At 38.7% G+C, this 27,984-nt stretch overlaps 2 protein-coding genes across 10 annotated transcripts in view; one reads left to right on the top strand and one right to left on the bottom strand.

Annotated features, from left to right (window-relative positions):
- brd4 (bromodomain containing 4) overlaps positions 1–23,345 on the bottom strand; it is a 44,824-nt gene extending 21,479 nt beyond the window's left edge. For 4 of the 9 annotated variants that reach the window (XM_043233732.1, XM_043233729.1, XM_043233733.1 and 1 more), the window contains exon 1: positions 7,739–8,377. In XM_043233732.1, coding sequence (XP_043089667.1) covers positions 7,739–7,839 — 101 coding nt within the window. In that variant the 5' untranslated portion in view covers positions 7,840–8,377. Of the gene's footprint in view, positions 1–7,738; positions 8,378–15,311; positions 15,446–22,623; positions 22,695–23,201 lie in introns of those variants that run through there. The other 5 variants (XM_043233734.1, XM_043233731.1, XM_043233735.1 and 2 more) reach the window with 3 other exon arrangements.
- A 377-nt stretch (positions 23,346–23,722) lies between these two features.
- LOC122331343 (epoxide hydrolase 4) lies at positions 23,723–27,769 on the top strand. Its single transcript, XM_043228895.1, has 7 exons — positions 23,723–24,735; positions 25,429–25,514; positions 25,691–25,848; positions 26,450–26,578; positions 26,694–26,797; positions 27,015–27,163; positions 27,250–27,769. Exons 1-7 carry the CDS (start codon positions 24,493–24,495, stop codon positions 27,485–27,487), a joined length of 1,107 nt encoding a protein of 368 aa, XP_043084830.1. The 5' UTR covers positions 23,723–24,492; the 3' UTR covers positions 27,488–27,769.
- The last annotated feature ends 215 nt before the right edge of the window (positions 27,770–27,984 follow it).

Genomic DNA, 27,984 nt, shown 5'->3' with positions numbered 1-27,984 from the left:
CACTATGTGCAGTTTTTTTTTTTTTTTCTAAAGTTATATTTACCACTTATATTTTTTTTTATCAATTGTAATCTATTCCTGCCACAATTTCTTTAAATTAAACAACTTAATTTTAATGAATTCCTGTCAAGACCTTTGGGTTTGTGTGTTTTATTAAAGTCATATTAAAAGTCGAATGCTCATGCAGTGACTATCAGAATTAGTTTTAGAGATGTTGTTCATGCATTCACGACTTATGCTAAAAACACTGGCGACTGTTACGCGTGCTTCAGTATATGTAGTAAACGAAACCTCATGTCTGTGCTATTCATTCACACAAGAGACACGCAAAACATGCATAAACTAATACTCAATACTATATAAAATAGTTTTTTTTTTTTTTTTTTTGCAATGTGATATTCACAGACACTAATCCATATCTTCCTTTGCATATAACTGATCTACAACTTTACGAATTCCAAACCATTTCACATTAGTCAAGAAATTATGGCTGGGTTCTGCAATTCCCTTCACGTTTTCCACAAGACGAAAATCGCAGGGCATTAAAACAGCGAGAATGTTTATGTCTAGCGGAAGTCCTTTCAAAGATTTATTTTAACACTTTTCCAAGTGCAATGTTTTATCAGACTATAAACTCATTAAACATGCAATTTCTGTTTGCTTCATAAACGGCAATGAGTCAAAAGAGAAGAGACAACTAGTCTGCATGTAGCTTCGCTGTGAACGTGAACTTTGATGCGCATAACCGGGTGTACTAATAACTGCTGACAGCTAATGTGCCTCCAGTTGCTAATATTTCTTTCATCAAACAGCAAAGGCTGTTAGCACTTGTTTGTTTATAATATAGAGCCCATAATACTTTGTCAAACACTAGGTTTCCTGTAATCTGTGCTGCAATTAAATGCGACTGACGCACCACTATTGCTGTTGATGGAGCTTAAGTAGAATTTACCCAGAACTTTCCTTTAAAGCCTGAGAGGTCTCTTGAATTCAGCCAACCGTAAACCACCACGCTTAAGGGTTTGATTCGGAAGAGCTCCCAAACTGAACAAACACATCAGGAAATCACACGCCAATGTGAGACAAAACACACGCCAACTGTCTTGTACCAGCAACGCGCAAACGAGCTGTTGTGACTGCAGCGAAAGTGGAGTGATCGCACTCACTCACACACACACACAAACGCACAGGCTGTGGCAAAACGCATGAGAAATCCAGGAAGAGCTCGCACTTAAGTGACAGACTGGAGCTGGGAGCACTACACGACCCCACCACGAGTTTACTCCAGCTGGTGCAGCACGCACACATGCACACAGATGGCCAATAACCACCAAATCTGTGTGGTGCAGTAACGTTGATTCGGTGTGCTTATAAAGATCAACAGCCAAATAATTCATTCAAACACAGTGGGGGATTTTTCCATAGCAAACAAACTGCTTCATTAACAACTCGACAGTTGTTATCCAGCTGTTCGGGGCAGGTTTTACTTTAACTCGCTCTGCAGAGGTTTGAAATGAAAGTCACTTATTACAAATTGACAATTCTGCAATATGTTGAAGAAGCTTGAATAAACTGCTTTATGCTGAGTACACCAAGATACTCGGGCTGATTTGTGTCTAGGTAAATGCCCTGATTATCTTGGTGGTTCTCAACAGTATCTTGTCAGATTTTCCTGTAGTGTGAGGTGCGTTAAGAGTGACTGAATCTGCTTGGAAGAACAGAGGCGCCCCGATTGCAAATCGAGGAAACCATACACACAATATAGAAGCAAAACTTTTAAATCTAGGACTTTTCTCCCTCATGTTTGTGGTCTCGCACATTGAGGATCTTGTAAGATTTTTAAAAATCTTTTAGTGTTTAACCAGCCTCAGTTAGGGAAATGCTCCGAACGCTCCCCTTTATTAGTCAAAGGAAAACTTCCTCTAGTGTAAAAATCCCCTCAAAAGTGCTAGTTTCAGCCTAATTTATGACATGCATTACTCAATAGAAAACGGGATCTTTTGATTACATAAGTTCTCTACTCTTTTAGGATTTTGCTTTTAGGCTGCAAGTTAGAGGTAGTTCGAAAGAGTTGGAAAATTCTCTCACTAACTACTCACCCGCGTTCCAAACCTGTAAGACCTTTGTTCGTCTTCCAACACAAATTAAGATATTATTGATGCATTTCGAGCACTCTCTGACCCTCCATGGAGAGCGTTAGTTTTACCACAATCAATGTTACGAAGCTACAAGAATACTTTTTGTGTGCAAACAAAAACAAAACACAGCACTATTCAAAGTCACCTTGTAGCGCAATTTTGGAGAGTATCACATAAACAACGAATGAGACATTTACGCAGGTACGTTTTTTCACATTCAGATCAACGCTTGAATGAAAATTACACAATACAATTAAAAAAATAAAAATGGTTTGGACATCTGGACAAATTTTCACCAAAGCGCAACTTCACACTGTACCAAACCACATAGTATTTGCTAATATTACACAGGATGAAAAGAGAGTTATAAAAATACTAGCTATAACGTTTTTTGGTCTTATATTAAAATATAAGTATATAATATAAAAATTTTAAAAGTGACATCACACTTAATGTAATCTAATACATTACACCATTGATTGTAAGTATGGATATAACCAGATTCTGGCTGACACCCATCCCTACTGTTTAAGACTCTTAGAAAAGCTTTTTTTAAAAGCCATTTGAACAGTAAACAGTAACACACATTTAAAGTTCAGTCAATCAAGGAAGAACTCCAAAATGACCTGCTACAGAAAACATTTATCGGACTTTCCAAAAAACCTTTAAAAAAAATTTAAAATTAAAAATCCCATAGATCTTTTCAATATACTTGAAAAAAATTAACACTGATTACATTGTAAAAACTGCTAATAATTTCCTCTATTAAACTGGTTTAAACAGCAGGTCATGCACACTCGGACTATAATGCTGAACTGTGGCATTAACAGAAACTTTCGACATAACTTGAGTACAAGAAATTGCTGCAATCTTAATTATAATCATTGCAAAGTGCCTTAATCAGGCGGGACACAATTGGATTCTTGAACACTGAAATGCAGTGCAGCATAACAATCACAAATCACAGCCAATAAGAACACCGTGTGCAAGAGTTCACCATTTGCACACAGTCACATGGTGCAACGCAAGGTGTAAACCACATTGCCTTGAGACAACTTATATATATATATATATATATATATATATATATATATATATATATATATATATATATATATATATATATATATATATTATTTATATATATTTTTTTTTTTTAAATAAATGGTACAAGTAGCTTCAGTGGAATACCCAAATATTATTAAACACTACATTTCCACAAAAAGTATACAGAAAATTAAAAAAACTCAATATAAAAATGTTCAGGAAAACATGCACAATCTCAATAGATATAGTGACCACAAGTGAGATTCTGGGAACTAAAATCAGGAACAAATCTTAATCGTAACCTGTAATGAGAAATACAGTATCTGGGAAATGTAGGACAAATTATGATCAGTATTAAATAGTCAAGCTCTTACTAAAAAGGAGTTATCTGGAGTTATACATCTAGATTTAAATGATTACACAACTGAGAAGTCATACCACTGATGGCGTACGTGAACAGCTGAATAATTCCAGTGTTTTATATTTGCAGTGGAAAACTTACTCTTTACCGGTACCTATATCAAAATGCCCTGCACATACAGTACATCTGAAGGAAATGTCAATAACTACTGGTCAGAAAGAACGGATGGTGGAAAATCTTGTATTGCTTCTTCCACATGTGATGTGTCATGGAAAACAATGCAGTCTAGCTAAAGCCATTATAAGACCCCAATACAGTGAAACGTTTTTAAAGAGGTTGTTGCTTAGCTAAAAGCTTGATTTTTCCAATATGTGGTTGACTCTTGCGGGAGACAAGGAGGCTGAAGGTTGTAATAATGACTGTTCAGCAGTGGGATTAATCGTGTCTAAAAACAACGTGAAAAGGGAAATGCAGGTTGTATTAATGCCACCAATATCACTTACCACCTAAACAAATTTCATTAGGGCTGCTCAACTAATCGAATCAAAATGTTATAAAAATGTTTTATGTCTGCTGATGGGTTCCCATATAAAATGCTACATGTTAATTTTATTTTCCTCATTCCAAACATTCTGGCAGCTACCAGTTACTAAACTAATGTTCCTTAGCAATGACACACAAAAGTGCATTAACTGCATTATTAAAAATAATGAATTTCTTTTTCACACTAATCAACAGAGCATGAACAATCCCTGACCTAAGAACAAAAGACACAGGGTCTCAATTTCTAATAATTGTGTGGCTTATTCACACTTATCCTTATACTAATCTAATTCATAACATGTGCACACGCACATTAATTTGTTCTTAACCTCGCTCTAATGTTAATGAATTGAGTATTACAAACAAGCCACCCCGGGGTTAGCAATCTGCATAACATGCATCCAAACCATCTCCCATAACCTTTACCTTTAGCCAGCTGTATATAAGCTTGACCTCACCGCTTAAGCCATAATGCAACTTAGGTAGGAAGATGTTTGTAACCACAATCGTTAGCTTAGGTTAACTATTAAAGTCTTTTCTCCTGTCAAAAGGCTCAATGCAACCGCCGACTTTGTTTGCGTGCAGATTAATTTCCGCCCATCAGCCTAGTCAGTTTATGGTTTTATTTTGGTATTGCATTACTCATAGCTCTAACGTTTAAAATAGAGTTTAGGAAGATGCAAGTAACCACAATCAGCTTTGATTAGCTTGTAAAACGTTGTCTCTTATATCTCTAATGCAGACTTTGATGAACACCTCTGGCATCTGTGACATCTGTGCCGTACCATTCTCAATGAGAATTTCATATCTCCTTGCTCCCAAGTCATAAATCTTGTATCTCCAATAAAACATGATTTTGGAAAAATGCTGTGTTAAATGTTTGTAATCAACAGTATATCATAGCAATAATGTATAATACTATTTTTAATGATAAAATGTTTAACTCAAAATACATTTTATTTACAGGAAAAATATATTTTGTATGAAAGAATCAGATTTTTTTTGGTGTGAAAACATTCATACAAAAAGGCTAGCTTAAATGAAGTGTCAGAAACAATGCTTTAACTTAATGTTGGTGCAAAATTTGTGTTTAATTGCTTTTGAAACTGCCATGCAGAAAAGCAAGTGGTACAGAAACGTATTACCTTATAATATACTTGTTATATAACTCTTCAAAGCAGTGGCTTGTCAGTAACACCCAACACTGATTGTGTTTGAACTATAATGTAAAGAAAAAATTTCCAGTACAGGCCCGGTCAAAATCCACACCAACTAATAGAAGCAATAAATGTGCTAATATAACCTACCTTCTGATGCTTTACCTTTGGCCAACTTAGCAGTGATGTTAAAACTGTCAATATGTAAGGTTACACCAGGTTGTAAAACTCCAACTGCTCTAGGCTCTGCTCAAAATTATTTACTGTTCTTGTGAAGAAAAATCTCATGTTTCAGCCAAACTTTAGTAATTACACTAGAACAACAGGTGTTTTGGTGCTTTACAGACTTGAACTATCACAGAAAACAGGTTGGATGCTGTACTAATAAGAATGTGAACTTTATGAACCCTACCAGACTGCCATGACCACCAAGGAGCAACATTAACTGCGGAAGCGTCTGACCTGGGGCGCTAAACTTCCTGCCCCAAATGCCCAGCGGAATAAAAGCTGACCTCTGAACTGGACACAGATCATTACGTACCACTATGGAATGTGTGTGAGGGAAGCAGCAGCTCTGGTTACTACGAACATGAGCACACACACACACACCAGGAAATCTGGTTCTACAGGCAGACCAAGCCCAAGCATGACACACGAAAAGGGAGGGTGCAAAAACCGACGGCAGCCAAAATGGCTGCATCCCTAACGAAAGTAAACAATTAATCATTTATGCTTACTGGGAGTTTCTCAGGACAGAAAGCTCCAGGCTCCCAGTGGAGGTCTAGGTACAGGACTCGGGCAGCAGGTTTATTTGCTTGAAAGCATATGCATAAATAATAAATGAAACTGTACAGAGTCAGTTGCTCAGGCCAAGAGTCCCAACTCCCTCATCCATCTCCCCTCTCTTCTTTCACACTCCAGTCTCGCCAGCTCTCCTCCTGGGAGCTCTTCTTCTCTACATCTCAAGCTTCACAGTCGCTTCAGCTGCCAGCAGAAAAGAGTAAAACCATCTAACTTCACAGTTGTGTTTGTGTGTTACAAACAGCTCCCGAAGTGGAGGGAACTAATCTGTGCAAACATCAGCGGGGACTCCACAAGCACCTCAAACAAAACAGAGGTGTTTTGAACATTTGCCATGCCGTGTTGTTTGTCCTAGCGCTTTGATCAGTGACCTAAAACGACTCTGAACGGGGTCTAACAAACGTCTATTGGAGAACGGAGCCAGGAGCGCACTGGCACACGGTAGGCATGTGCGCAATGTGACTGGAGAACTTTTTTCCACGGCAACTGTTCCACATGCCTCACACGACTAACTCCAGGGTGGGAATGTCCAGCTCGCATGTGACACACATTCACAAGCCTCAAAGCCGTTTGTTATGCAAAGACGTTGAATATTTCAGAATAAAGTACATGTGATTTTGTTTAGTTGTCCGTTTCATCTTCGGAACTGCAACCCTCAATTTATACAGAATCATGCAGCTCTATTTTGCACACAAACATCTCATAAACAAGTCTTTTTTTATGGAACCTGCTGATTTTTGTTTGTGGCATTCAGCTAAATATAAATGCTTTGTAAAGAGACAGAAAAGGGTTTGGTATCTTTTTTTGATCGCATTGGAGTAGAATTGGAATCAAAGAATGGGAAACTGCTAAAATTCAAACATTACCCACCCCCTAGCGTCTTTGTCATTTACCGAAACACAACATTACCCAAGTAACCTCATACTATATGGACTATTTTAAAGAATATAAAGCGAGTCGTTGGGTTGAATTGCTTTTCTAGGTACACCTGAAGGACTTTGTCTGGTTAAACAAGCGAAGGACAGAAGGAAGTCTATTCTAAGAACAGCACAGCAGAGAGCAAATAAACAAGGACAAACTTCCTAAGAGAAAGAGATCATATTGTAAATGCAGACCTTGATTCATTTTGAATGCTGCCCACTAAAAACCATGGAAACATCAAAAAAAAAAAAAAAAAAAAAAAAAAATTCAAGATCTCTTTCAAAGGATCTCTTTCAAAGCACAATAAGGTCATATTTTCATTCGCATTTCTGCAGTAAGTCTGAGATCACCAATTCACTAAAGTTGCTAAATCATAGCCGGCTGAACCCTCTCCTTCTGCCACAACAAATACACCACCCCCTTCTTCCTCTGAAAACCCACCCCCTCCCCTGCTCGCTCACACACCCCCTCTCTCCCACCGGGAGGCTGCCTATTCGGGGCTTTTAGCTTTCTTACCAACAATGCCATCCTTTAAAACACTATTTTGAGGCCAATTTGGGGAAAAAGTCTCAGTGAAGGACAAATATTTCTGACCTGACGAAGTGAAAACGTAAAATCCTTCCAGCAAATCAAACCAAAAAGACTCTCACACTAAACCCAAGTACGCTCCAGATCAAACTACAAAAAGAGACACTACACAAGCAGACACTGGTGTTTAGCCATGTAACATTGAAGAAAAGCAACTTCACAGAAAAGCTTATCAGTTTTACCTTTTAACAGGGACGGAGCAATGTGCAATTTTTTCCAAAAGGGCATCCAGTGTCTGAAAATCCAGCAAATCATTGGACTTGGAATGCATTTTGTAATCCATTTATGAGTTCCTCTCGGCGCAAAAGCAAAAGCAAAACAGAAAGGGAACTAAAAGGCAAGAAAAAGTTCGTCACTCCTTCCCAAAACACAGCGACTTCTCGCTCTCGAATCTCCGGTTCTGACGTATGTTTCCTAAAATCCACTGCGCCAAATACATGTTAATCCATAGTTAGTCCACCATAGTCCTGAGAGGAAGGTTTCACGGTTCCTGAGAAGCCTCTAATCGGAGTCTCGCTCGCGATTGAGAGAGAGGCGCAGAGGCCTGAAGCCGGCTGGATCTGTTAGCTCTGTGCGCCGGTCGGCTCTCTACCCCCTCCCCCCGTCGGCAGCACAACGGCCCAGTTGCCACAGGCACTTCGCCCCATTGTGTGTCCACCCGAGGCCTGGCTCGCGTAAACCGCCTCCAGCGGGGCGCCAGAAAGCGGGGGAGAGGAAGAGCGAGCGAAGGCGGCTCCGAAAAAACCCAAAAGGCGCACTTTCTTTCTCTCGCTCGTTTGCCGAGAGCAGCGTGCTCTTACTCAACAGTGAAAATGGCTCTGGCGCTTCCTCATTGAGAAGAGGCTCTACCCACACACCCCTCCCTCGCCTCTCTCTGGCGCTTGCTCGTTTCTCTAACCCCTCCCTTCTCTTTCCCCATCAATAGCTTGAGCACTCTCCACCCTCCCTCTCTCTCTCTCTTCCTGCATGGCTCTTTCTCTCTTCTCAGCATACACACACACACACACACACACCTTCAGTTCCCCACCCCCTTCCTCCCTCCTTTTGCCTTCCCCCACTCATTCTTTTCAGAGCGATCTCCTGCGTGCCTCCCCCACTACACCAAGGGCCGCCTTATCTGCTGCCTCTCCACACGCCGCACACATTCACACATGTCTAGACTGAACGGGCACAAAAAAAAAAAAAAAAAAAAAAAAAGCCACAGTGGGCTGCCCAACCACAGTGCAGGAACTGCCCTCCGTGCCAAACCACATGGATGCTCGAGACACCCTTTGGATGGGGAGGGTTTGCCAAGGAAGAGGAGTATGAGGAAACAGTGAGTGAGTGAGTGGACCCATGAGAGGGTGAATTAGAGGACAACACCTCCATGAAACACATGCAAGTTTCATGCAGATACTCCTTGGACAGTGCTAGCTTAGTGCAAGATGTCGATTTCAGGATTTCATTATCTGTGGGAAGATTTTTCCACGTGTTCTCTGAGGTAACGCTGCATGAATCACAAATTTTGATTATGTGGAAATTATGAGCATTTGTTTTTAAGGCTCTTCATGTTGAGTCTGAAGCGGAGATGTTTCAGCCAGCGCAGCTTCTTAAAGGGCTATTTCACCCAAAATGCAAACGTGTCATCGCTCATCCTCATGCTTTTCCAAACATGTCCGTCCTCAGGTCTAAGTGATGACTTCTTCCATGGAACACGGAAAAGCACCATAAAAGTAGTCCACATGACTCATGTGTTATAATACAAGTCACCTGCAGCCATACAGAGGATTTGAGCAAAAACCAGAAGTCATTGCTCACTAAAAATCTTCTTCCCCCACAGCTCTCATTTGCACTTGTTCGCATATTCAAAAAAAAAGAGATACACAGGAACTGATGGCCATTGAGGTTACTGAAGTCTGATTTTAAAAAGTGTGAAAATGACATTTACTACTACATTTTCAAACTGTTTCTGCTTGTGTCTGCAAGACTTTACAATACAGTTAATTACATCAATAAACAATTAAATGTTTACTATTGCTGTCAAATCAAATAACTGCAATTAATCATCCAAAATAAGTTTCTTCACATAGTGTGTACTGTACGTATACATGTATTAGACTGGTATTGGCAAATACTCAGTTTTCATTATTGGATTGTTTCTGAAAAAAAAATAAAAAAATACATAGCTATAACATGTAAAGTTTAAATTACAGCACTGCCTGCGCACATTATAGGAACAAATTCAGTCTATTTCTTTTTTTTGCATTATATTTGTGGTCACGTTTAGAAAATTTCACAAAGCTCTTAGTGTGGGCCAGCCTTAAGTAACATTAATAAAGATTAATAGATCAGATCAACTGTCAAATTTAGTGAATGCATCATCTCATTGAAAGCATTAGCCTATTGCATAACTCCAGTAACTTTGGAAAATGTCTATACATGACTAGCAAACAGTTGGAGCTTGACTTCTACTCTATGGAAAATTGGGAGTTTGGAATGACTTGATGACAATTTTCATTTAGGGGTGAACTATCCCTTTAAGCACAAAATTACACATCAGTGTTTGTGTGACAGAGTGGGACGACCTCTCATTCCCCTAAAGACCTGCTGTCTACGTCGTCTGTCTCCTCCCCCGATGGCATCAGCCCACCATCTGTCCACACACACACACACCACCTCATCATCATCATCATCATCATCATCATCATGACTCAGGCTAATTTCCTCCCATCCTCCCGCCTTCTCTGCCACTTTTACCTCACTCTTTTACTTTCAGCTTAGGACCACCCAGTTACAAACACCAACAGCCAGCGCAGAGAGGAGGGAAAAATATTGGAAGAATTATCTTCATATTTTGCTTAATTTGTTCAATCTAAACATTCCTCAGATACTTTAGAACATTTATGCATGCAGATTATTCTGCTAATATATATATATATATATATATATATATATATATATATATATATATATATATATATATATATATATATATATATATATATATATATATATATATATATATATATATAAAGCTGTAAAAAGACCCCAATTACAGGCTGCATATCTATCCTCAAAGCCTCGAATTCATTGGCTTCAAATTAAATACGGTTTCTCCTCTAAGGCCCATGTAGATGTGATTCTGTCTCATTAAAGGACAATTGTAAACAATCATTCCAACCCAAAAGGGAGAGGGATTTACATTAGAAGCTAACGAGCAATTATCACGTACAGAGTGCCAGTGAGAATAAAGGCGGGCGTTGTGCTGGGCCATGTGAGAGTGACAGATCTCTATAGAGATAAGGTCACAACAGCAGATACAATGTCGATGAACAGATGTGACATGGAGAATCCCGTGTAAGCTCATCCACCACTTTATAAACCCAAACCTCCTCTGCTCAGACAAAAACACTGTCACCTCTGTGTCATTTGCTGCTCTCATTTATCGGTATAGCACAGAAAGGACTAGTAATAAACCAGGTTCAAACACACAACATGAGCAAAGCTTAATATTTTACTACATGCATATAACCGCTGTGCCACAGACCCGACCACCTTAAGTCTTTAGGCACCAATTACTGGTGCTTGTTAATACAAACATCATTACTCTCACTTATGGTTAAGAGGGGTTCAATTGAATCCCTGCGCATTAATAAAAGAGTGGCACACAACAACCTGTGCTGTTTGTACCACAGACATGAATAGCATCTCAAATCACATGCATTGAGGAGAGAGGCAAGATTTAAAGTTTTAAAGCAGTTTTCAGCAGGTTAAAAGATCTATTCAGTATCATGGAAAGGTTTGAGCTTGGTATGATATGCGTTTCTAAAAAAGCTGCTACATTTATTTGATCAAAACTACAATAATACAAAATATGGGACCACATTATCTTAAGTAGCAATAGGCAAAAAAAACACTGTGGATCAAAATGACTGATTTTTCTTTTATGCATCATTAGAATAAGTTAATCCAGGGATATGTTTGGTAAATATATTAATCATGTCTTATCCTAATCCACATCAATGGAAAGTTGATTTATTCAGCTTTCAGATGATGTATACAATAACATTTAAGGTTTTGATATCCAAGGTCATATTGCAATTTATAAAAAACTGCTTATATAAATATATTAGGCATGCATTGAAATTTTGGTCGCCGAAAATTATCGGCAGAAAACAGCATTTTCGGTTTTCGGCCAAAAATACAAGCGGCAAATATGCTATATCATATGATGTGCCAGCACTGTCATTCCGCAGTTTGACGCTCTGCTCAGTATCTGCTCAATGAACATGCATCTGCTCATATAGTAGCCTACCACTCATACTCAAACTCCACTATAATAACAACAAAGCTCAAGAAGCGGAGTCCGCTCAAAAATGTGCCGACAGGAATTTTATATGTAGTATACTTGTTCTTGTTTGTCCTACTGTGCTGTAACATGCTGTAGTATAGCTGCCGCTACCCTCTCGTGACAGTTATTTTCTGTTGCATAAAATAATACAGTTTTTAGTTCATGTTCATTCAGAGTGCATTAACCTTAAGCACAACTGTTGGTTTTAATGCTGGCATTAGTAAATGTTGCAATTAACATTAACCAATATTAATAAATGAATTAATAAACTATTGTTCATTAGTACGTTATCTACAGTAGTTAACTAATGTGTTATTACCCTATTGTAAAGTGTTAACATTAAATTTATATACTTTAATATGCTAACACTTTACAATAGGGTACTAATACTTGAAATATTCCTGTGATGCAAAGCTGAATTTTCAGCATCATTACTCAGGTCAGTTTCAGTTTCAAACGATCCTTCAAACGGTATCAATGCTGTGCACATTTCTGTGAAAAATAAATATACAAGATGGTTTAAGTTATTTCACAAGAGGACATTTGGCACTCACAAGCAAACCAAGACTTGCACACACAGTAGGGTCTTTTGCATAGCTTTAGAGCCGGAACTAAGAGTACAGTACTAAAGAACTGGGACGATTTTGCGCGACCTATTTGCAAGTAGTAAAAGGGTTATATGTGCACCGACAGTGGGTACTAGAATGTGACGTAAGGTGGACTAAAGAATCTCCAACGTCAACTGGCTGTGCTACATGTCATTGAGACTGATAGAAGCAGAAAATGCTAATAGTAGATACCGTTAAAAAAAAAGAAAAAAAAAAAAAAAGAAATAAGTGGATGGCCCTAGTGTTTCCCGTCTGCCAGAGGGGACAGGAACTCTTAACCTTTGACCTCAAGCACTCACATTCCAGGTAAACCTCTATCCAGGCCTGGCCATCTGCACTCACTTTTACTGCCCCGTCGCAGTACTCCACTGCTCCTTTTAGTGTGTGTGTGTGTTTGAGATCTCTGTTTTCTGTGTCTTTGGGCTGTATATATACGGCTGGGGGGAGGACGAGACATCCTCCAATTTCACATTCTGTCAGGAAGCCCTTTGCAGCAGCGCGCCAGAGCCTGGTCAAACCGCGGCAATCCCTCCACCCGGAGAGCACGTGCCTTCCCCAACACCGCCCAAGACAATACAGCAGCTGCCCGAGTGACAAAGCACAACTCTGAGAGGTTGGGACGACCCTCACCAGCATTTGGTGGCTCTGTGAGTGTGTGTGTGTGTGTGTGTGAGATCCTGCATTCAAACATAGATAGGTTTGGGGGAGAAAGGAGAAGCAGGGGGATGGGAGGAATGGATGAGGAGGCGGCGGCGGTGAGCGCCTTCAGATTCTGAGCCCATTAATCATCTGAACGTTTGAGAAGCCCGAGCCAACAGGGACCTGGCTGGAGAGAACAGGGGAGAAGTAATCCGTTCTGCGTGTGCGCGTGTGTGTGTGTGTTTGCCTGCATCAGGGAGGCGTACAAAGGCTAGAGCAGGTGAGAGTGAGCCCATGAAGAAAAGAGGGAAGTACAGGAAAGACAAAAAACAGAACAATGAATGGCTTTCATGTGACCCATTGAGTGAAACGAAGAGGACTCAAACACAGAAGGAAAAAAAAAAAAAAAAAAAAAAAAAACCTCTACTCTCTCCCCATCTGCTCCTAACGCAAGCCTCCCATGACACACGGGACAGAACCCCTCCCATCTGTCGTTTGGGGCGATGTGCCCTGCGATGACACAGTAGCCATACGCTGGCACACGAGAGCGCCAACAGACACCTTGACCCCTCTGTGTCTCCTGTCATACAGCCGACGTGAGCACGCTCACAGCAGCAGACATGTCCTTTGGAGGACACAGATCATCTTCAAAAGGGCACAAGCCAAATCAAGACAACTATTTTTGACGCAGATACAAACAAACACTGCCCCAAAGCCCAACTAAAAATGTGAGCAATGCTTGATGAACTTCAATGTGGAAGACTGTAGAGTTCAAAATCGGTCCCTCATACATTTACGAACATGAGAAACCACAATGCTGTTTGAACGTCACACCTCTTGCTGTTAAGAGCCATTTGTTTACTCAAAAGCACTTATGTGGATTAGCTTGAGCAGCCTGAAAAAGACACTTTTAGTGCACTTAAGAGTTTCTTTTGCTCATCAAGACTGTAATTCATTTGATTAAAAATAGTAAAGAGTAAAAGAAAACAATTGTGAGATATTACAATTTTAAATAACCTGTTTTACAACTGAAACATTAATTATACTGAATAAACGTTGAAACTGAATACATTTTAAAATGGAATTTAATAATGTGTAGAAAAGCTAAATTTTGAACGTTGTGTTGCTTTGTCTTTGTGGAAGCTCAAGTAACTTCACTACTTTTTCACACTTTTTTAAACTATAAGCACAGAGGGTTTCCCCCTGAAATCTGCTCATAAAGCAAGTTTACTGTCAATTTAAAAAAAAAAAGTTCTTAACTTTTAATCTAAGTTCTTAATCTCTTTTGTCATTGTGAGAAATCAAAATGCAAAGCACAATCATTAAGATCAGACAAAAAAAAAAAAAAAACAGGGACCGTGTTAAAAATACATTCCTGCTACTTCAGAAGGATGAGAAGTGGGCCGACAGCATCACAAGGCTAGAAAAGTTTCCGCATATTATATAATCTGCTCTTCTGCATAAAAATCTATTGTTCTATATAAAACATAGCAGGAACGTCAGAATGACTTGGAGTTAAAATAAATGAAAGTAACTCTACAGTATTAGTCGTTTAAGCTACATTCATGAGCTTTTTGCATGCATTATTCCTACATTCAGACTGTATTTCTGTGTGTTGGTCAGCTAGCAGTGAAATGCAGACTATCAGCTGTAAACAAGCTGTAATCAGTTCTTCTGCCTTCACCACATGCTTAGTCTCAAATACATAAACAATAGTTTAAGTGACAGTCGCATGCACAACAATCACCAACAATAACAAAAACATATTTAAGTAATTATTTTAATACCCAATTTTCATTGATTATTTTTACATTGCAGAAATTGTTTTATTATATAAAAAAGTAACTTTACTTTCCATTGCTGCCTTTGTTTTAATGTAATATTAATAAAAAAAAAAAGTTATGCATGTTAAACTTATTAGATAAAAATCAACATTACAAAGCTCTTTAGGTTTGACGTGATGACAGTTAAATGTATAACAAAATGTGTAAAAAACGAATGTTTTTAAAACAAACAAAAACCATTATGACAAAATGAATTTTATAAAAACTTCTGAAAAGTGATCTGACAGACAAACTACTCTGCCACTTTCATAAAGCTTTTAGCCAATTTGGCAGACATTATTTAGACATTATGCTTTTATTACCCCTCTGGAATTATGTCAGGTTATTGACTCACATTTTTGTCTCTCGTGTGAAGAGTCTCTTATCTGAGCACACACATCTTCTCCAGGAGCACTCAGCAGAAGAGCTGCTTTCACACCGTCCAGAGAGAAGTCACCAGCTCAGACACAGACTGCGCCGATCACGCTGCTGGAGAGAGAAGAGAGAGATGCGAGTGACTTGTTTGAAGCCTCCACTCATTTCAACAGCACAGTACTGATACGTAATTTAGCTGACTGTAGCTTCACGGAAATAAGATCTCAATTACTCACTAGACACAGAAGTGCTGCAAGATTTTACATTACAGAAGGCATCTTTTTGTTGTTATTGTAATTCCAAATTCTGCTGTTTTTTCGGACTATGATGAAAGCTGCAAAACTTATAATACTACCAAAAATAGTAAGAACTTTAATTAGTATCTTCTACGTCCTTGTTCGTAATTTGAATTTTTTATAAAAAAAAAAAAAAAAAAAAGAAAAAAAAGTGAAAGATCACCCATCCCTACTATGGTTTTAATGGACATTTTTTTCACCATTTTATGTTGTTTCCTTATAGGGTACTATATTTAAATAGGGAAATTAGTTTGGCTGTGCTGTTGAGTAACTTGCAAAGCAGTCTTAAAAACCAACTCGATAAAGAATCACGATAAAATCATGACTGAAGTGGAGTAAGTGACCACAACTTCCTCTTAGTGTGAATGGTTCATTTAAGCCCTGCAGGTTTTGGGTTCACCTGACCCATAAGAACCAGTCATAAGAAGTCTGTAACGGACCAGAATTCATTTTTAAAACAGGACCATTTTAAACTTAACACGTCTTTTTAAAACACAACACTTATGTCATTTCTTTATCGAGAGCATCACATCATAACACGATGGCCAAATACATCTGTCTGAACAAGAATAGCTGTACAATGGTGCTTTAAAAAGAATTTTTTCAACTTTCATCAACTTTTAAATCAACTTTTTTTGTGAAACGTCAGCCAAATCTACCAGAAACTAAATGTTAAGACTGTAACACAGACGTGACTGCCTATAACAGAACTATCAGTGTGGACACATTTAATTAACCCATAAAGTCAACAAATTGAAGAACTTCAACTTCAAAATCTTATTCCTCCTAGTTGCCAAATAGCCATTTTCAGTTAGCGTAACCAAAATATCAATAAATAAATAAATTTAAAAAACATGTGTAATGGAAATTATTTTAATTGATTACATTTAATGTTTTATTATTTACTTTAACACTGAATTAAACTAACTTCACTGAAAGATAGATTAAGCAACATATATATTCGTAACACCATTGTACTGACCATGAACACGAATGTGCAAACAGAGAACTGGGATGCTAGAGGTGTGGGAAAATAATGTATGCGTAACAACCTCATCTGGGTGTAGAACACCTTATCTGTGTTGAAGACGGGAAGAAAACTGAGAACAACCAGACACAGTAAACACGAGATGGGTGGTGTGGTTTTGAACTATTTCAATTGGTTCAAGATGAATTTGAGCAACCTTGGAATGTATACTTTTTGCCTATAAAGCCTCTAGCCTGTAGCACACTGTTATCTCTTTGCTCACAGACTCCACTGTGTATAAACCAGATCATTCTTTTGTTTCTTTGCAAAGAAATAAAAGCAAGGCAAAGACAGATTTGTTTGATTCTTCATTCTCAGTCTTCACATTATTTTGAATTGAAAATTCATGACACATGCGTGCCACACTTTTTAAAAACACTGAAAGTGAAAAAAAGTGCATCAACAGAACCTCCCACACAGATTTATAACCATAAATCACATGTGGGACAATTTGCCATCTCTGACTTACAGTGCAAAGTACAGTACTCTAGATACTATGAATAGCATACTGCAGGGCTTCAGACTGTGACCAAAGAGTGGCATTTTCTGACCATTTTTTGCCGGTGTGACTACATTTTACTAGACCAGCGAGTTGTCCAGCTCATAAGAACTGCATATAAAAAACATCAAATGGCAAACGAAACAAGTGTAACGAAAACACTACAGGTTTAAGCTGCGAAGCGTGGACCGTTTATCAGCTCAGACCAAACACAGTGCAAGCTAACTTGTCCGAGCCCACAACAACTTTACTGGGTAAGTTGATTTCATGACACGGTTACAGCACAGTACTGTGAGATCTAGTGAGAAGAGAGAAAGAACGGAAATTTGAAATCTAGCGAGATGCATTTAAATTCTGCACAGAATTCTTAAATCAAAACAGATCAAACAGCGCTGAAAGAGAAAACAGAAGCAGTACGCCAACTGTAACCATTGTGCTGTAGCGGAAACAAAAAAAAAAATTACATAAATCGCAGAGGTTGTACAACCTTTTTTGGGCAAAAAAAAGTTCTTGTAGAGTCACAAAACTGAAGTTGAGCCACTAATGTCACGTGACAGAATTGTCATTTTGAGGTGTACCAACCCTTTAACCTAACTTTAGCCCAACCTGTCCATAACCTTATCCATATCCCATCTCAAGATCAGCAAAGGTGTTTTTCAGTACAATACGAACACAGTACATAAATTGTACTTTTGTTGTACATGGTATATAGTAGGTAATGCCTAATAAAAAGTTTCACCAATTATCAAATGATCAAGAAATCAGATTTTGTCAGAGTTCTGCATTGAAGCAAAAAAATTAATTTGCAACAATCACAGATAGTGTTCCTTTATCACTGCAGTCGCTGGTCAGTTACATATAATACTTTAAGCATAATGGCATATTTAATGAAAATATAACAGCCTATATTCATTTTCTATGTTCTGCATTTTACTGGGTGTTAAATTCAATTTTGTTTGCACCAACTCAAGTTCGGGGCTTTACTATCAAATGTGTGTCTTACCAAGAAATAAACGTGCAATATGAGTAACTGCTCTCATTAATGCAAATCAATTGTATTTTTTTTTTTAATCTTTGTTTAAATCTTTTTTAATACCCACACCCAACACCCCCAAGCGCTATCAAATCTGCTCCTGGCACCACCACCTGTAGAACTTAGCACCGCTGACGCCACTGGCCTCAAATGTTAGTCTGGAGCCCTGTGCTGAATTAAAGAAAACATACAAGAAAATTTCTGTTTATCTGGTCTTCTATCCATTTACTCCTGCTCCCCCATTCAGAGGTCACATCCTAAATGAGGCCAGTGATGGAGTTGCTATGGCAACAAAAACTGTGAGGAGGGGAAAACAACCAGACATGCACACAAAGAGGCGTTCCACCCAACAACAGCTCAATTACACTCTGAAAGATCCCTGTGAAGTTACGACCAAACAACAAACAAGCGTTCTGAAGACACTGACCTCGAGTCACGCGTATATTAGCATACATATTTAACTCTGTTTGTGTCTAACCTCCAGCATCTGGCCTGACCTCTGCTCTGCTAACTCTGTGCATTTTACTTCGCCCGAGTACTGTGTACACAGTATAAAAAGGTACAGAGGTTACAGTATCTGTGTTTTAGTCACACTAAAGTAAAACATGATAGTTCGTAGAGTGCACGAGTGCCTGCCCACTTTTCAGCATTGCTGGTTCCCAAGCGTTTTTAACATTAAAATAAATCCCTACGAGGAAGAGGAAAAATAAATAAAACATTTCTTGTAAAAAAGACAAAAAGGTACAAGAGAGTTTACTTAATGGCTTTAGTGAGAAGAAAAAACTACAATCCCATGAACCGCTGTGAATGAGTTTTGCATTTAACAATTGTGAAACAAAACTATCCATTTAAAGTAGTTTTTATTTGTAGAAATGGAACAGGGTGATAAAACAAGATAATTATCGTGATTTAAAAGTATTGATAAACCAATAACGAGGTAAATAAACGTTTGATGCAAAGTTTATGCACAAAAAGCCGAACCCTGCTACTGAGAAACTATGCATCGACTCTCATTCGATTATGACTGCTATACTGAGTAGCTTGTCAGTGAACTGCTCTGTGTAGTAAATGCCGCTCCATCTGAATGCAGTTGATGGGAGATTTACTACTAATGACAGAATTGGATTTACTGACAAGATGTGCATGATAATCACATTTGATTAGATGCATTTGCATTTACTCGTTGATTAGTCTGTCACGCAACCACTAAACAGCGCTGAGATCCAGCGTGACGCACTTCAATTCAGCCAAGAACGCCAATAACTGGGATTTAAATTAGTTTAAAGCCAGATGAAACAAAACTGACAAAAAAAAAAAAAAAACTGTCACTGCGCGCGCAACGATACGGTAAAAAAAAATGCTTTTCAATATACAGATAGACAACCTTTTAATAAGGAGAAAAATAACTCACATTTGTGAATGTCATGTTAAAGAGTGGTTAAAGAGTGTTTTTAAAAAAAAAAAAAAAGAAAAAAAAAGTTAAAGGTCTGGTTCCTATAACTTTCACTTAGGAGTTCAAATCTGCCTTACATTTGAAAGAAATAGCGATGATACATTGATGATAATAGTGTCATTTTTAGCCATATCGCCTAGTCCTACACAGAAACAAAATGCGCATTTAGTGAATCAGTTTGTGTCATTTGTGGTTCGTGGAAGAGGGCATTGCTCGTTTGGCGCGATTCGTCCTCAGCAACTCTCTGCATATTGCATTACATCGTTATTATCATTATATGTTACTGGTAAAAACCTTTTCCCCACATTTTTTACTTCCTAACTGTGACCGGAGCATAGTACTGAACCCATCATATTACTAAATTATACAAGGGAACAAGATGTTCTCCAATCCTCCATAAAGATGACACATTCGCATACAGAAGTGAGCGTTTAATTGGGGTGTTCTTTTCAGGGGGCTGGTTTACACACATTCTGTTAATTTGTAGGAAAAACATCACAATAACCCACAATTAATCAATGCGCCTTGAAGTAAAAAGCCAAGCGCATGTAAGAAACAAACAAACCCTCCATTAAGGCATTTTAACTTCAAAGCATTACTTCACACTAAAATACTGATCCATAATCCGGCGGACAAGAGTCCATTCCTATTTCATCAGCTGTTTGGACTCTCATTCTGACGGCACACATTCCCTACAGCCGATCCACTGGTAAGCATGTGATGTAATGCCAAATTTCTGTTCCAGTGAAACAAAATCATCTACATTTTGGATGGCCTCAGAGCTATACATTTACAGCATAATTTCATTTTTGGGTAAACGAAACGTAACAACTCACAGCTACTTCAACTTGTCTTTTTCCTCTTGATGTTTAGATACTCTTCAAACTGAACCCATTAAAACTAGTCAAAAGCAGCAGAGCTGATGAAGTTACTTGATCGGTCTTTCCAGTTTTCGCAACTCTGAATTCATTCCATCAAGCGACAAAAGACAAGATTAAGTCACTCACTGCTCTTGATGCAATTAGCAGATCAAGAAGAAGCAGTATTTTCATTTATACAGTGAGGACTACCAAGTGTTCATTTTACATTAGATTCCTCAATTTCTTTAGTATTCGCTACCTGAATACCAAAAAAACAAATAAAAAGCACTATTGTATTTGTATTTTTGTCCTACGCCTGGGCAAAACAATTCACCCTGCAGAAATAAACAGCAAAATAACAGCAGCCAGTCGGTGCATGTGGCTAATAAGTCTATATCATAGCACGATTTCGTCTCATACACAAACTCAAAACATCCTAAATGACAAAAACAAAGTTTCTTTTGAGAAACTATCATACAACACAGAAACATTACTACTGTATACAAAATACACACTCCTAATAAGTAGCCAAAATATTTTCAATCATGATTTTGAGTTTCATACAGTACAGCATCTTTTAAACAGTTTTGTCTAATTCATTTTATTAGACACCATTTTTGATTAATGTTTTATTATTAATTATAAAACACAATCCAATGAATGAATAAGCAAATAAAATTAAGATCTCAAAAACATTAGGTAAAACATTCCATGGCCGTAAATTAAAAAGATAACTTCTTTACATATAATCTCAAGGGCTAATAAATATGGAAAACACTTTCTTTCTATTAATGGTACATGAATATCATGACAAATTGTGTCGTACAACATGGGGATTCTGATATTAATAATATTTCTCACAATTGTTTTTTTACTTTTACAATTTAAAACAGATGCTTTCTGCATTTTTACTATAATGTATATCTAATGTACATACAATGTCACACATAATACGGTTAATGTTGCATCAAGCACATTTTACACAAATTCCGATAACGGGTTTAACAAAATTGCACTTTTTTTACGGACTAAAAATATCAAAATCCTGCAGGAACCATTTAATGCAAAGAGCGAGATGCGAAACAACTTTGTGTACTCACCTGGGTTGAGTTTTAAAACTTATTTTAACATTTCAATTGTCTAATAACAAACCCCCAGAAACGCTTTGAGAAAGCAGACAGAAAAAGCAGTCAATCACAAAGTCATCTGCAATACAATGAACCCAATTTGCCTGCCTTAACACAATTTCACAGTCACAAGCTAATTGCGATTGTACCTGACACTAATTCAACTCGAATGTCAACACAACGATATATTTAATAAGCGAGCAAAAGTGCTAAGCGACTTAAAGCGGAAAGAAACGACAAATCATTTAAGGATTGGAAACCTGTCAGTCATTCAACAGCTGTCAATCACATAGCTATACTGTCAGATAACAGACGCCATACAAAGGCTCGCTTCGCACACAAGCTCGGGTGAATAACTGACGGCGTTTACTGGATGTTTTCAATGCGCTGAACACCTAAACCCGTCCATAAGCAGATACGTCTGATATTTGTGTCACAAATCGCAGGATTCGCTCTGAGCTCAAACCGAAAGCGCTTGGGAGGCTAGCGAACGCTGTTGATAAGAGCTTCAAACTCGGGCCGTTTTCAACAGAATGCACTTTAAAAGGCGTAAAGAATAGTCACGTTATTAAAAACGAAAAATATGAATCTCGAATACGACTACTGACTCTGGGACATTAAAACGAAAAGGCAAGAGGTTGTGCGTTTCTCCGTTACGCGGCGGAGCAACACAAAATGGCGACTGTGGGCAGCTCGGATGAGTCCTTATGCTCAAAGTCGCTAAAACACCGAGGGCCACACCATTACAGTCCCATTAAATGAGTTCATATGCATTCAAAACATTTGTTAAATAAATGTAATCCGGTTGAGACGCCGTAATGGTCATTAAAAGCGGGAGAACGAGCTACACATTTCCTCCTAACATTACCCGCTATCAATGCTAACGGTGTATGACACGGATTTGTCCGGCGTCGTGTAACGTTACGTATCAGTGTGTGTGTGTGTGTGTGTGTGTGTGTGTGTGCGTACGTGCAATCAAAACACACACTAGTCTCACCCAAAAGCGTGAAACAACCACGGCCCGCCATTAATACACATCTGTCAATGTCAGACGCTTGAAACGAGCGCAGATCACATGAACCCCACTTAATTAATATGACCGTGCGTAAAGTGTACGCTTATTCTCATTGCATTTTACGTCAAATCCTCCAGCATTCCCGCACAGAGAAACGTGAGATTTTCGCGTCAAGCTGCGCAGAGCAGAGATGCGATGCTGTGCTAGCACTGGACAGCAAACGGCCTAATGCTAATAAACAACCAGAGAGCGCTTCGTTGATCGCTTTCTTTGACGCGCACGCGATGTCTACGGGGAAACGCGGCGCTAAAACGCAAAAGCGGCCAGCCCAAGAACGGAATAACACCCACACTGACCCGCTTTCGTGAACGAGTTCGTCTCTCCTAGCCGCTAGCGTTAGCACTCGGCGACACACAGGCCGCTTTCACCGCGCGCACCAGACAATCGTTTCAGCGCTGATTAGCGCTCTTGACCGCTGCGAGAAACGACGCGGCGCACGCTCGGACGTTTAACGAGAAATAAACGCTCCGCGTGAGCGCAAAGGCTGCTTGTTTGTTTACCTTCTTTATTTTGTTGTGAGGGCGCGCGGGCTCTTTCTCTCCCACAATCCAGAACAAACAGCTCGAGACGTCGGTGACGTCATGCGCGCGGAGGACGCACAGGACGTGAGGACCGCGAGCGCTGCTGTCACACGTGTGAAAGATCACTTAAAACCGCTCGGCTCTGATCTCTCTTCCGTTTGCTGCTCGGACGAACTTATTTAAAAGACACTGCGGCCGAAATGACAGTGCAATAAAAGTACGTGATGAAATCGTCCGATTCAAGTATATATATATATATATATATATATATATATATATATATATATATATATATATATATATATATATATATATACATATATCAAGGATATAATATCAATATTAAATATTAAAATATAAAATATAAAATATAAAATCAATATATATATATATATATATATATATATATATATATATATATATATATATATATATATATATATATCTTGACTTTATTAATTATAATATTTGTAAAGTATCATAAACATATCTATCTAGCTAGCACGAAGCCTTACGAATCTATCTATCTATCTATCTATCTATCTATCTATCTATCTATCTATCTATCTATCTATCTATCTCGAAGCCTTACCTGTAAATATAAAGATTTATATCTATAGTTCTGACTGGTTTTAAATTGCCATTTTGGCTGACTCAAACCACGACTCAAACCTCAGGCAGTCCGAGCTGCTGAAGTACATACGTTATAAAAGCCAGCTCATTTAAGGACAGAATTTATTGCACGGAATGAGGACATCGCGTAAATTTCTATGATGAAAATGCAGTAACATTTCAATCACAAGCCAGTGCGTTGTGAGTCGGAGAGTTGTTTTTCCTACTCTGTGAGGAAAATGGGTTTTTTTTAGGTCTGTTGGGCACGATATTCTAGCTTTAAACATTTTTTTTTGGAAAATAACACCCATGATAATTTTTGTAAGGAAAAGTGGGCCCTACAGTCTCGAAACAATGCATTTTACTGTATGATTAAAGAGACTGTGTCATTGTTACAGAATGTGGAAAGATTTAAGAAACGTGCAGCTTTGGAACTTAAGGGCCTAAAATAGGCCCTTTTCGCAATAGGTTCACATTCATGGTTGTAACCTTAAAGTCAAGTCTCCCAGACCATTTATTTGTGGTATAAAAATAGCTCAGTGACAGTTGTTTCCACACAGTCACATGGGGTTTATTTTGAAAGGTGAACTTTTCCTAAGACGAGGGACATTTGCCGCACAGAGCCTGCGTCTCCGTATCCATTATAATCACTAAAGTCATGAGCAATTCTTTAATGCACCTGCTTTTATTTCCAACTCGACTGAGCTTATGGATTCTGTCTTTAGTATATTATATTGTGGTGTACGGCACAGCTCTAATCACCGCTTGTTTGGTTCTGATCCGAATCGTCTGGACTGGATTCAGAGATCCATACGGAACTTTTCACTGGACCGTCCGGAAGAGACCCCCAGACTGCCTGAAGGACCCTGCTTTCGGTGACCACGCGTATCTGAAGGGCAGGGTGAGGGGATGTAGAATGAAAACTGCGAACATTTATTCATGTGACGTCTCTAATAACATTTAACAAAGTAATATGTGGAAGTACACCGCTGAAGTTTTAAATAAAACGAGTAGAAAAAGGAGTAAGAAAAACACTACTCCAGACTTAAAATGGCGCTTTAATTCAATGTGTTGCCTTTTTTTTCTTTTGCATAATTCACAAGTGATTTCCGAGTGCGTTTTGTTTGTGAGTAAATAATTGTTTCCAGGGTGATCCGTGTTCGTTCTTTAGCGAGAAAGTTTTTTTATTATTATTAATTAATAATTTTTTTATTATTACTGAACAGTACAAACGTTATAACATAGATACAAATATACATAAAGACAAAAAAAATGCGAGAAAGGTGAACGGAAGGCTAAATCGCGATCATCATCCATATCTTGTGCTCTTGCGCCATCTGTGTTTAGACACAAGAACAACACGGCGTTTCTCGATCTGGTTCCGTTCCTTTGTCTTTAATGAAATCGCACTAAAAGCGTGACCCACGCTGGAATTTATGCCTTTTCAAAATCTTTCTAAAATGTAATATGCATTAGATTGCCGCAGTGGTAGGTGATTGAAAATAGTGGCGAGGTATCCGCAATTTATTCACTTACTTGCTTTCTACTAATAATGATAATATAATAACCTGACATGTCTCTTTTTATCCTTTAGAGCTCAGGCTTGAGGTTTCATTACGTCACCAAAGGAGACCACAGAAAGCCTCTCATGCTGTTTCTTCACGGCTTTCCAGAAAACTGGTCACTTTTTATTTTATTTCTGCTCATTTTATATTGTAGATCGGGGTGCGGAAAAGCACACAGAAACTTCAGCTAGTGGTTTATTAATATTGTATCAAATCGTTATCGCAGTGTAGACGTCTTTTATGTTTATAGGAAGCAGATTATTGTATTTTATGAACGCATATGACCTGCAGGTTCTCCTGGCGTTACCAATTGCAGGAATTCAGCGGTCACTTCCACGCGGTGGCGCTAGATCTGCGCGGCTGTGGAGGTTCTGAAGCACCAGTCCTGCTGGAGGAATATTCTCTGGACACTCTCTTATACGATATCAGAGACACCATCGATGAACTGGGTACTTACTGATTACATCGCACATTAATAGTAGCAGCCCCTGGACATACACCAAGGCCGGGAAGATCTGGGGTCGCACTGTAGGTTATGATTAACCTGTAACTAACCTTTAAAAGCTGTTCTGCACTCAACGACTAAACACGTGCAGAAGACATGCGTGCATACATAGAATCAATGGACAGTTCAGGCATAAACTGTCATCCAGTTGTTCTGAACCCGAATGTCTTTCTTTCTTCTGTTGAGCACTAGAGATGTTTTAAAGAATGACGGTTTAAACAGTTGACGGTAGCCATTGGCTTCCATAGTGTGTACCATTGGCTACAGTCAACTGCAAAATCAGAAACTCATACTGACGAATGATGATATTGATAGTGCATGTTGATTTTGAGTTTTACGAGATGTGGAAAAATTTAGCAAGCTATGGGTTGTTTAGCGAACAGAAACAAACAAGTTATTTAGAGGCTATGTTTCTATTTTTTATTATGGTTTGTCGCTTTCGATATAATTTTTCTTCAGGGTGGCCCGTACGGATGGGCCATGGCCGAATGCGAACCGGTTTTGTGTCAGTCAGTGAACCGCTGGAATGACGTGTTTAATTACAGGTCACACAAGCTGTATATTGGCGGGGCATGACTGGGGTGGGATGCTGGCGTGGCATTTCGCACTGGAAAGGCCAGACATGGTGCAGCTTCTCATTATCATGAATGCCCCTCATCCTGCCTCGTGGCTGGGTAAGTGCGCATGCCGACAATTTCCAAAACGGGGGCATCGTTTCCGTTTTCATATCATTTCAACCCAAAACTTACGCAGGTGCAGACAACTGATACTCGTTTGTGTAAAACCCAGACGCCGTACTGAGAAGACCCTCTCAGCTGTTACGTTCAGGACATGCTTGTTTCTTCCAGTTACCAATGCTGCCAGAATTGATTTTGTCCCTTGAGGATTTCAAGGTAGCGTGAACTCTTTTGACTATTAGGTCTTGAACCCCAACCACCAATGTTTGACAGCGTGGTTAACATTTTGTGGTCGTTTCTGTTATGACATTACCATTAACGTAACAGGAAACACAAAAGACGCTCTAAGTAACTTCCTGTCTATTCGATTTCAGTATAATGGTGTCGTTTCAAAAGTGGTTACAGCCGACTTGTATCTGTCGCGTGCATATAGTTGGTTCGAAGTCTATTTTGTGGCAAGAATTTGGGAATCAGGAACAAATCCAGACGACTGACTGAGACCCAGCTGGAGGGGTATCTATATCGTCTGTCCCACCCCGGAGGACTCACAGGCCCTCTGAACTACTTTCGTTCTCTTCTCAGGTTTAACATTAGTCACGCTTTCATTTGCGTAACCACTGGCGCTATATATTGTCTTAAGTGGATATTGTTCATTTCTCTTTCTACAGTAACGCTCTGTACAAGCATCAGGATGTGGCTGCGCCCTGCATGTTAATTTGGGGTGAGGCAGATAGTATACTGGTTGAGGGGACGTCCGGTGGAACGCGGCCTTATGTAAGGGGTCCGGTTGTCATTCACACTATTCCTGAATGCAGCCACTGGGTACAGCAAGATCAACCTGACAGAGTCAACAAGCTCATATGGGACTTTGTTCTGGATAAAGACATCATAAAACACAATCGCTGATCGCCTTTGATGCAATGAAGACATCACGAAGAGTTAATAACAAAGAGTTATTAGCACTAGCAAGGTTTCTGGTTTCCACTGAGAAAATAACTAGGCTAATTGCATTTAGCCCGGGTTTTCTTAAACGAGTAATAATATAAAAGTTATATAATTTCTGTTCAGTAAACTGTCTCACAGTTTTTGTTGTATAAATGATGTCAGGAAATATTTATAGGCATAAAAAGTTTAGTCCAAATGTCAGATGTGTTTGTTCCATTTTTTTTTAGTTCCTCTTTTTTTTTTTTTTTTTTTTTTTTTTTAAACCTTCTTGACAACGGTGAACAAATTCTCACTGAGAAAATCCCAGATTTTCAAGGGGAATAAATACTGAACATACTGAAGTTTTAAAACGTCACAGTTAAAAATAGTAACCTTTGTTGCAAAAAGCAGTTAATATTCTCTGGAGACCCTTTTTGTTGGTCATTGCCAACATTTATTTCTAATATAGCTTGTTAATT

This window comes from Puntigrus tetrazona, chromosome 3 (genome assembly GCF_018831695.1).
Source record: "Puntigrus tetrazona isolate hp1 chromosome 3, ASM1883169v1, whole genome shotgun sequence".
Classification (NCBI taxonomy): Eukaryota; Metazoa; Chordata; class Actinopteri; order Cypriniformes; family Cyprinidae; genus Puntigrus; species Puntigrus tetrazona.
The sequence above is the reverse complement of the archived record's forward strand: the minus strand, read 5'-3'. Positions and strand labels throughout refer to the sequence as shown.

What these genes read in the sequence shown, in the direction of transcription:
- LOC122331343 (XM_043228895.1), top strand. Translation starts at nt 24,493, where the DNA reads ATGAGCAATTCTTTAATGCACCTGCTTTTATTTCCAACTCGACTGAGC. An exon ending in ACGCGTATCTGAAGGGCAGG is followed by an intron (nt 24,736 to 25,428) that starts GTGAGGGGATGT and finishes TTTATCCTTTAG; the next exon opens with AGCTCAGGCTTGAGGTTTCA. An exon ending in TCATCCTGCCTCGTGGCTGG is followed by an intron (nt 26,579 to 26,693) that starts GTAAGTGCGCAT and finishes TGTAAAACCCAG; the next exon opens with ACGCCGTACTGAGAAGACCC.